At 41.0% G+C, this 11019-nt stretch overlaps 1 protein-coding gene across 18 annotated transcripts in view; it reads right to left on the bottom strand.

Annotated features, from left to right (window-relative positions):
• STRBP (spermatid perinuclear RNA binding protein) overlaps positions 1-11019 on the bottom strand; it is a 73921-nt gene that overhangs the window by 21866 nt on the left and 41036 nt on the right. For 5 of the 18 annotated variants that reach the window (XR_009279154.1, XR_009279158.1, XR_009279159.1 and 2 more), the window contains exons 14-19: positions 10617-10751; positions 9938-10078; positions 9280-9403; positions 7357-7401; positions 1143-1207; positions 796-863 (exon numbers count right to left, since the gene is read on the bottom strand). Coding sequence is in view for 6 of the 18 variants with exons in the window: in XM_058853409.1 (XP_058709392.1) it covers positions 7220-7401; positions 9280-9403; positions 9938-10078; positions 10617-10751 (582 nt within the window). In the remaining 12 variants the exon portion in view is untranslated. The other 13 variants (XR_009279162.1, XR_009279163.1, XR_009279164.1 and 10 more) reach the window with 6 other exon arrangements.

Raw genomic sequence — 11019 nt, 5'->3', positions numbered from 1 at the left:
AATTTGATGATTCAGTACTAAAATCAAATATAGTTTATATTTGCTGTTAGTGTTTTCATGCAGACCTTTGGGCTTGATAAACCACTATATATTCTGTACCAAGTGGTTTTCTGTTTGACACCAGTGTCAGCTGTTACCAGTCAGGGGTTGTTCATGTTTTCATCTCTGAATTGAGACCCTAAAATTCGAATACATCATCATCAGCTTGCTCCCTTTTGCTTTTTTATTTTTTAACCATTTTTATATAAAAAGAGTTGTTTCCAGCAACTTCAAGTACTGCAAGTACTGCACTTCTGGAGCACTGTACTATGCAACTTTGCATAACGCAAGGTTTAAAAGACAAATAAAAAAATAGAATTTTAAAACGACACATATCATGTGCACCAATAGGTCATAATCCAAACCCATTTTAATCTAAGTAAAATATTGTTAAAACATTTACTACAGAACTGAAAACAATTAATTATGGATGGCTGTATCCTAATTTCCAGCTGTAGAAAACCACAGCTAAGCAAAGGATTCACGCAGAGATAAATCCCTGCCTGCCCTCCTGTCCTGCACTGCAAGCACAGGAGGAAAACAAACCTGGCTGCTTCCTGAATTAATTTGGCCTAATGTAATGTGATTTCTGCAGATTTTAACTGCAACATCATCAAAGTTGTTCATTCCTCATTTGGAGTTTAGGTTTAATAGTTTAGGGAAATAATTTCTCTCATTATTAGTGTCACCCATCACACATAGCCAGAAATAAGGTGTGGCATTCAGAGCAGGCCATGGCCTGGCTTTGGTACCTACCCAAACGTGTCCACAGGGATGCAAGGAATGCAGTGCCTGACACAGCAGTATCAACACAGCTTTTTATGCTACACAGGAGAAAAATATTTGAAGGAGAACAGTCTGTTGGTAAAACCAAACAATTTCTTAAGTGTTAGTTAATATTTTCTTTTTTAACTGAAACTGGAGTATTTGAATTGGCCTTGAGAAATTCAAAGCTGGGATTCAGACCTATGTATTACCTCTTTAAACACTGAGTTAACAAGACATAATAAAAACGTGCCATATACAAGATTGTCACAGGTATATGAGATTTTTAGAAAAAAAGCAATAAAAATATTCTTTAAGCTGAAAATAAAATCTCTTACCTTTTATATCACGATCTCAGCTTACAGTCACTACATTTCTGCTTATTTTATACAAGTGCATATGGCTATGAAGGTCCGGAGAGAATGAGAATAAAGTGGAATTAACCTGCTGAAAACTGCTTAGAAGTCTTAAGCTGCAACATATAGATGTTCCAATACCATTTAAAAAAACATTCACCTTTCAGTTATTGCTGATTGACAATCTCAAAATATCAACATACAAATATTCAAGAGAGAAAAAATTCATTAAATTTAGAGCAGCAAAGGTTTTTTGAACTGGATGATTCCCAAATAGTGTGTTTTCCTATCATTTGGTGATGATTTTAAGAGACACAAAAGCAATCCACTTGATTTGCAAGTTCAGGCCTAGCATTTTTGTGCCTCATATCAATGATGTGGGGAAGAGAGAGAGAGAGAATATATCATTCAGTTACATTTTGGAAAAAAAAAATATGTTCTGGGTTTTTTTCTTCTGCCATTTTGCTACATTTCATGTCTGCTGACATGCACAATGGTTCGAAGCACTGCTGCTTCAGGAGTGACCATTGCACGGCTCTGTAGCAACTTTTATAGGAAACATGCAAATACAGCATAGTGTTAAAATTCTGAAGGATTTCAATAGTGAAAGTAAAGGCAGATTTCACTGCTTGAAGCAGCACTCGACCCGGTTGTGCCTTGGTTTGGCGTTTGGTTTTTCCCCCCTCAACACACCAGTCCTTCCCCTTCTAGTGTAAAGAAATAACCAGGAGTATATACACATCTATTGCTATGTACCCAAAGAGAGGACTGTGGCTTGGACTAAGTATTGCTTTTCATTACATGGAGCACAGTTCAAGAAGTGAGAAAAACACTTTAAGAAAAAAAAGAAAAAAGGTCAGATTCCATGTCTGAAGTTGAGAAACCTCAAAACGAGCCACGTTTTTCTTGCTTTTAAGACATGTACAAAATGCCATTTGGAGCCACACAACCTGATGGTTCTAGAAGTCAGAGAAGAAATCTTGAGGGCCCAAGTGAATAATAAAAGGTGCGATGCTGAGAGGCTGGCAATAGGGACTGTCAATGAAAAAACCACCTACAGTGGGAGAAGAGCAGAGAAGCAAAAACCTCACGTTAATTTCTGAGACTGGCTGAAGCTAAAGCTCCATATAAATTTCTCTGCTCTTTCAGCTGCAAGTGGAGTTTTCATTGTAAAATGGGCACTTTGAATTCTTTGAAGGTATTGAAACATCTAACACTTCCAAGGTTACCACTTTCTAAACAAAGAACTGACAGCTCATTCATATTTTCAGTAAAGCAGAGAAATGTAAAATATGCAGCAAGGGGGCAAGTTTACAATGTGGTTAGTAACTCCCAACAAATGACAAAAAATAAAAAATGACTTCTATAAATCATCGGAAATGACTGCCATCATGTTGGAAAAGAGCATAGCGCCCTTCTTGTCTTTGAAATAAGAACAAGTTTTTGGCTTACAAATGTTCATTGTATAGAATTGGTTCACAGAATATTTTATTTGGAATTTTTCAAAACTGGGGATTCAAAAAAAAAAAAAAAAAAGGAAACTACAAACAGTTGCCAATCAGGGGAACTCCAAAAGAGAGGGGGGGTAAAAAAATGTATGCGGAGGAAAGATTCCTTTAATGAATATTTGATTAACAAAAATGGGCTCTGATCAGCCATGCTTTTTCTGCTCCGTGATGGCTTCCTTTCATCCATAGGCCAGCAAAACAGATCAGATTTCTGAGCACCTCTCAATTTGGCTCCATCCCCAGCCCCTGCTCTGTGTTCCTTGGGTGACACCAGGCTCACCCTCCCGGGCCATCACCTACGTTTTATTAAAGTACCACCGACACCAAACGGGAGCGAGAGCTACGGCAAAAGGAGAACCATGGAAATGTAAACACATTCCTAAGCACAAACAGCTTAAGAATAACAGCTGCAGTTAATTCCAGGGAAAGCAGCTTGTTCTATAAGCCACCCCTTATTCAGCTTTTCTAATACTTCTCTCCCTCTAAGGGGGCTGTGGGGAGGAGGAACTTTCTGTTGCTTTAAGCACTGCTCCTACAACACCCTCAACACTGATACAGCTCCCCTTGCCTCAGCAGCAGCGTCTGGTAAGAGAACAGGGGATAAAGGCAAATCTTCAGAAGAGCAGGAACTAAAGCCAGCCTATGGAAAAGCAACGGGCGAGGGCTGAGGAGAGAGTGCAACCAACAATGCTGCTTATTTGTGGGGTGATACCTTAATAAAGACCATTGGAATCCCTTGTTAGAACCCACAGCAGTCCACAATCCATGGAGATTCCAGTTGTGGAGCTGGGGCCTATCCTAGAATTTCATACAGGTGCACACACTCCTCAGCAAAAAGAGGACTCTGGGTTTGAGCACCAACTCTTAAAAAAGTACTGGCCTATGGCTGAAGTGTGTCACTTTTCACAGCAGCACTCAACAAGAACTGGGACAATTAAATAGCAAGTTTTCATGGGGACCTTGTTGCTGCTTTAGATTCTTATAAACATAAGGGGGAAAAGGAGAACCTTTGGTTTAACATACAATTGACAAATAAAATGCTTTCTGTAGAAATGGTGGATGGAAAATCAAGGGTGGGCAGACAATCTTAAAAGTGAAGAAGGCCACAAGAACAAGTGGAATTTGTTTCTTTTTTTTTTTCTCTCTTTTTTTTTTTTTTGTAAAAACAGAAAAGAAAGGAAAACATGTAGCTTTTGAGCTCTAAAGAACCTGATTGTAACATTATTATTGTCCTTTCTCTGGGCAATACAGATGTAAGGTGTATCCTTGGAATTGCATCCTTCTGTGGGAACTTCCTTTAATACTTGTTTAGTACTTGTTTCACAGAATGCAGCCTTATACAGAGACAGACTAATTCCTTTTGTTTCATTTGTTTTTCAGCATTTTGTGTATGAGTGAAAAGTCTTCTTGGATAATTAAGACTGTGTCTAAAATCACAGTTACAGTATGCTGATCTATAAGGAAACTCAGGTACTGATGCTTAACTATAAAAAATAAGATAAAACAATATTTTAACCCATATTTTACTAAGTTTATTACACACCATAATATTTACAAAGTTAAATGTTAACTGTAAAGTTTCTATTGTGTGGTTTTGTTTGCTTTTGGGGTTGTTTTTTTTTTAATTTTTATTTTTGTTTTTTAAACAACTATGCCCTGCATTTAATAACCCTACAGCAAATACAGGTCATTAACTGAGTCTGTGTGACTGCATTAGGAAACAGGCAGTACTCTTGTGTTACAACAAAACAGTTTATTTGTGATCAGTGTTTTATATTCTATACATCCTTCACAAATTTAATTTTACATAATCGGATACTTCATTTAAAACGTAAGATTTAAGCTTCTAGTTCTTCCCTATAACAGAAGGCTGGTATAAGTTATTTGAAAATGAGGTAACATTTCACAGAACATTTTTTTCAAGTTTTAGAGAACTAAATTTGCATTTTGTTAAAATCAAAAAGTAGGAAAAAGATGTTTCTTTACAAATGACTTTGCTCAAGTATGTGTTCAAAGAAAACAGGATAGAAAGGCTTTTTTTCTTCTAACATTCTGTACTGTACTGTGTTGTTCAATCAATGGGAATTAGCTTCTGCCATTTGCTAAAAGAATGAGTAGTGGGGAACGGGGTAAGTTGGGAATTTCATAACTGGTAACAGAACCATTCTCTTGGGTAAACCTACAGAGAGAAGAAAGGGAGAGGACTCCAAATAAGTTCAGCAATCCAAGAAAGTCAGATAAGAGCTTACAGTAGTGTTCTCATTAACCTTTTCCAGATCAGTCAGTCAATGTGACGTCAGGGTGCAGAGTCCCATAAACAGTAACGCTTCACCACTTTGCACTATTTCAGACAGATGGTTATAGCTTAAAGTCTGCTTTATTTTTGTCCTGGTGTTTGATAAAATTAAAGGAAGTGATATTCTCAAAAGCAGAGTGTGTATTTGGACTTGAAGCTCTATTTCATAATCTTTATGGTAATTAATCTCTACTAGCTTGTTCTACGTTGAGGTAATTTCACAGACCAGTTGCAATTACAGATATTTTAGACAGGCACTGCTGTGCATAAAATACAACTCACAGGGAAACTGTTCAGCAGTTTTGATCAGCATCCAGGTAGGTCAGCCAAAAATCAAGCACCTACAGTAAATTCTGCATCTGCTTCCTTATTCTGCACTTCCTCTCCTGTGCTGAAGTAGTAAATCTGGAAAGATTGACATCTGCCTGATTTCATTATTATTTTAGAGTTCTTGTGGCCTCACAAACTTCTGCACAATTAAACGTTTGTTTGGTTTTTTAATCTTGCCTATTTAAATTCTAGTATTTAACCTATATATCCATTTAGAAATCACAAAGCAGCAACAGCAGGTATTCCAGAGCACCAGATGATCAAAGTGAAGTTTCCCAACATGCAACAGCTTACAAAGGCAAAGAGACATGTTTTCCTTACAGCCAAAAAGCATTATCCCAGAACTTTGCATCACAATCATAAGACATTAAGAACAGAAACTCTTTATGTGAGAAATGGGGGCATCCAATTCCACAATGCTTTGAAGTCAGTGATATGTCACATATATACAGCTAAGTGCTTAAAATCCAGCTCCCAAAATAGACATAATTACAAAAAAAAACCCACAAAACAGAAGGAATGAATGAAAAAAAGCAAGAAAAGCTGCAAGGAAACTTGGTATCAGTTGTATGCCTGCCTTCAGCAGGGAAAGGATTCCTCATGTCACAGTGTGTCACTGCTTGTAAAAACACAGACATGCAGTTACCACTAATCCTAGTTATACTCTCAGGCTGTTGCTTGAAAAGAATCAAGGGTTTTTTTCTAAAAAAAATCAATATCCCAAACTAAATTTCCTTTCATTTTTCTCTGGGAAAACATGCTGCTGTTCCTTGTGTGATGCACCACAAAGGACAACACTCCATGGGACAGCCCTGCTGCCAGCTGCCCTTATGTCACAGCACAGGGCCAGTCAGCAGGTGTAAAACTACGGAGGTTTGCTCCAGTTCTGGGGGCAGAATTCCACACTGAGCCTGTGGGCCCATTCTCCCTCTCAGTACAGAACTGGACCAGCTGGTCCCAGTCAGGCAAAGCTAACATTTTCCATAAAGCAGCAGCATTTTTGCCCTGTTAAAGCTCATACTTGGAGGAAAGTCTTGTAATTGACATTTCAAAATATTTTTAACTTTTATCACGATATGATGGGAGTTAGTATTGCCCAAGTTACACAGATTTGGGAGGAATGACCTATTACAAATGCTAAAAAGCAGAAATGTCCCATCTGAAAAACCCCAGGCCTTGAAACATGCCAGTCATTTGAGCAGCATGTGACCAGTCCTTGCCACAGGAGAGGCTGGTTGGACTGGTCCTGATGGGCTCACATTGTGTGTGCCAGGACATATCACTGACTCCAAACTGCCCTGCTCCCATTGCCACATAAACCTCATTCAAAGTAACCAAAAGGGCCGGTTAGAGGAATGCATTGTTAGTCCAGCATAAAACAAGCCAGTGGGGAGGGAGAAGCCAAGTTAAGAAAAACCCTTCCATCACAGCTCTCATGGTTATCAGCTCATTTTACAATCTCCATGAAACCAGTGCTTTGCCAGCCTAATAGAACATGTTTCATAGTGAAAAGCATTGTGGCAAATGACCGTGTCCTGGCTGCCTCACAAACTGATTGCTACCAGTACCAACTACCCAAAACCCATCCTGGTGTCCCAAGCAGTGGTGTTTTAGCCTGCAGGGGTGGGGGGTATTTTCCCATGGATTTCAAAGAGTTGACAGCATTAAGGGAGCTTTGTCCACAAGTCACATACACTTGGGGACAAACATTTCACCAATGTTACTGTAATGCCATCTGGGTCAGAGATGCTGAAATAGGCCCTTCGGTAGTCTTTGAATGGAGCACAGACTGGCTGTAAAAAGTAAGGGAACTACTTTGACTGGGTTCCAGTATGAAGGGAACAGGCAATTAGAACAAGCAGTCCTTCCACAGACCAGGCAAAGCAGAGGCAAAAAGCTACTCCAACCAAAAAAGAACCACAAGGTTATGGCATAAAAGTGGTGTTGTTGTCATGGTTTAAGAGCTTAAATCTCTTTGAATTTCTCCTTGGACTGCCACATTTGGACTGCCACAACAGTTTCTGCACAATTTCTAATGTGTTAATGACAGGGCTGTACGTACCGTAGGCTGGTGCCGCTGTGCTGTATCCATATGGTGCTCCATAGCCTGCAGGGAAACAGAGGATGGAGGGGGGTCATTCTCTGCACTGCCTGTCAGTGTTTGCACATCTGCACATGGGCAGGGACCATGTGCCTGAAGCAGGAGCACAGCAAAACCAAACTCACACCGACCAATACGTCCAAATATTGCTGAAAAAACTGAAATGTTCCTATGCAGTGGCCTGAAGAACAAGCAGCCAGGGACTTTCTCAAGCTTCAGCATCAAAGAGTTAAAATTCCCTATTTTATTTCCTCAGCATTTTCTTTTCTACTGAATCCCTCAAGTCTGCACTGTCAGAGTATGGAGTTGACATGACACAGACATTCCGTATTTGCTTATTTTCTTCTTAAAACACAAATGCAGTCTATGCAAAGAACAGTAATTTTCCCAAATTTCCTTTAAAAAGAGAATGCTGGATGCCTGTGGCAGATGTCACATCCCCCTCAATAAAGCTCCTGTGAATTCTGCTTTCTCTGCCACTTCCAACAGACAGAGTTCCACAGAAGACATGTGAACACCTCCACACAAACAGATCATTTTTCCCCAGAGAGCAGAGTTTGACTCTGAAGTAGTTGAGAGAAAAAGCAACACAGGTAACACCAGCATTGGTTTCTACATGTCAGTGGTTCATGCAGGCTTTACAGGTTATTTTTTTCTGGTGAGACTGCTGGTGTCACTCCAAAAAGTAAGAGATTTCTGAGAAGAATAGGGGATGGAGAGAAATAATCTGTGAAGGCCAAGGCCAATAAAAGCTTAACTACAGCGACTGGGAAATTAAACTTATTTCTGGAATAATTCCACACTGGCAAGAAGCATGCCCCTGGCAGATTAAAGTGTCTCTTAAATGACTCCTCAGGCAGGCAGACAATTCCAAAACCAATGTTAACAGCCATTAAAAATGAATTACTGGGTTTTAATATTTAAAATGACATGACCATACAGGAGCAATGAAGATGACATGCTGCCAACAGTGCCAGGCAGGAAGGTTCCCAAACAACAGGCCTGTGCTATTAGCACATGTGAGCTGCTGGAGGGTGTAATTAGAGCTCATGCTGTAATCTGAAAACCTAAGCATGAGGACTACAAGTGTTATTTTTTGGAAGCTACGACTGGATTTCCTTTGACTGAGGCATCTTCAGCATCTTGTTCTTACAAATCTGTGGTTCTTATAACAAGTGAAAACAATGTCTGGATTCCTTTCACATGTCACCCACAAATCTCAGACATGCTGTAGAGTCACAAAGAAAATGCACTTTGAAAAGTGATTTGAGGATGGAGAGAACCATTTAATGACCATTTCATGAACATGTGAAATGGGAACCAGAAGCCCTTGGACTTCAGAAGCTGTTTCTGCTAATCAGAACAATGCAGTGCAGATGATGACTTCCCATTACCCAGAGTATGAAAAGAAATTCTTTTATTTCTGGCCACCACAGAAGCTACTAATAGATGCTTCCAGGTAGAATTCATGTAGAGGGTTTTTGGGAGCTCAGGGAGCGTTGAGCCTGCTGACTTCACAAAGGATTCTTGGAAAAGGCATTCCTAATGCTAACCGGCACATGATCCAGAAGGTTCTTAGGTAAGAAGAGAGTTTTGGGAATTGTGCCATGGCAGTGAACTATGAAGACAAATCATAAAATAATAAAGCCAGGAAAGCCATTATGTCGGTAACTGTGTGCTCTGTGCACACAGAGCTTTGAGCTGCACACTTGTAGAGGATACACTGCCAGCTTTCCAGCTCTTTGATTTATTTAAACTCCCATGAAGCCTTCTGCTCCATCTCAGATGGTTAAAGAAATCACTTGCACAGGTGAATAACACACACGAAAAAGAACACCCCAGCAGACAAGTACTAAACTATCAGCTACGAGTGTGGTGCCTTACCTGGTGTTATGTATCCAGTAGCAGCAGCTGCCCCAACAAATGCCCCTCGTGTTAAAGCACCTCGTCCTCTGCCTCGAACAGCCTGGACTGCTGCAGAAACAGCTGTATTGACAACCCCTTTAGTCTGCCCAGAGTGACAAAAAATAGCAGTTCAGAGGGTGAAAGTGTTGCTGGAATACAAGGCCACCTGCATTAAATCACCCCCTTTGAGAGGGCTCTGTAAACATGCCTGATGTGCCAGGCTGGCTGAGCACAGACTGGAGAGAGCTGTGCCAAAGGATGTGAGTGACAGGGACACAGCAGGTCCCTGGCCCTGTCACTGCCTGCAGAGCCCAGCACGCTCCCCATGCTCAGCCCTGGCAGTCCCTTCCCTCAAACTGTGCCTTACTTACCTCGGATTTGGGCATGATTGAACACTGCTGGCTTCTGGGCCTCTCTCTGCTGCTCCTCCTTGCTGTATTTCCCACCTCCTTACAACTTTCCTCAGCCTACAGCACTGGTACCCTCCTGAACCCACATAACTGCAGCAGGGCCAGGATTTCACCCCAAAACAACACCACCAGCCATGTTAACCTCACTTTACTAGAATGCTGCCTTCTGTATCAAAAACCAACCCAGTGCTGGGATAATGGTCCAAAAAGCAAGTGACAGTACTTACCTGAGGAAGAATCTTCTTTTTCTTGTTATTTGCTGCATTAGGCCCAGAAAACAGTTTTTCAAGTGCTGCTAATGCAGCACTTGCTTTTGCTACTTTCTTGTTTGGGCCTGCACCTCTGAACTTCTGCCCATCTACTTCTACCTGAAAATTAAGACATTATGTCAGTTCATGCCTAGTATTGATCCACAGGAACACAGTGCTGCACCCACTCAGCTGATGTGCCACCCATAAAGAATTTCAGTAAGAGAAACATCCTTAAGTGTTTTATGTGACAAATTTCTATTGATTCTAGATTTGAAGCTGCTAAAGGATACCAAGGTGTTCCTGGGAACCAGTGTGTCACAGATACTGGGAATCTGGACACTACAAGCACAACTCAAAGAGGACCAGCATATCTGTTGGATACTGGATTTAGCACATGCCCTGGAGTCTTTCTTGCCTTGAAGTTTGGGGCTGTCAGAATCCAGTGTTAATTCTCACTGTATTTTCCTAAAGTGGAAAGGCTATTCCCTTCCCCAGCTGACACATTGTAACAGCAAGGAGGTACATAACCTGAGAAATCACCACCACAGATGCACATTGCAAAAGGCAAAATAGAAAATTTGGAACTGCAGCAGCAGCAAGTGACTCTGCTACATCATTAATAACCCCTCACCAGCTGCACCTCTGCTCCACTCACCTCCATCACAAAGCGCTTGTCATGGCTTCCCCCTGTCTCAGAGATGAGCTCGTACTTCAGACCTCTTCTCTTTTCATTGAGCTCCATCACTGGGTTTTTGCCACTTGCTGTGAGTATGGGACCCTGAGTTCTTACCTAGAGAGACATGCAGGGTGTTACTTCAGAGCCTTTCTCTCTTCAAAAGGCAGCCAAAGCTCTGCACACACTGCCATGGCTGCTGCACAACCTGCAATGCTGGCACAGCGAAGGGCAAACCTCTAAGGAAGGGCAGGAGGACATCAATGTTGTCACAGAAGTCACACCCATTTATTTCTGTTGGTGAGGGCTGTCCTCATGAGCTGGTCTGACGCCTGCACAAACTAAACCTGACACCAGCTGCACTTGGAATTGCAGCCCTAAGAGA

Source organism: Poecile atricapillus, chromosome 20 (genome assembly GCF_030490865.1).
Source record: "Poecile atricapillus isolate bPoeAtr1 chromosome 20, bPoeAtr1.hap1, whole genome shotgun sequence".
Classification (NCBI taxonomy): Eukaryota; Metazoa; Chordata; class Aves; order Passeriformes; family Paridae; genus Poecile; species Poecile atricapillus.
The sequence above is the reverse complement of the archived record's forward strand: the minus strand, read 5'-3'. Positions and strand labels throughout refer to the sequence as shown.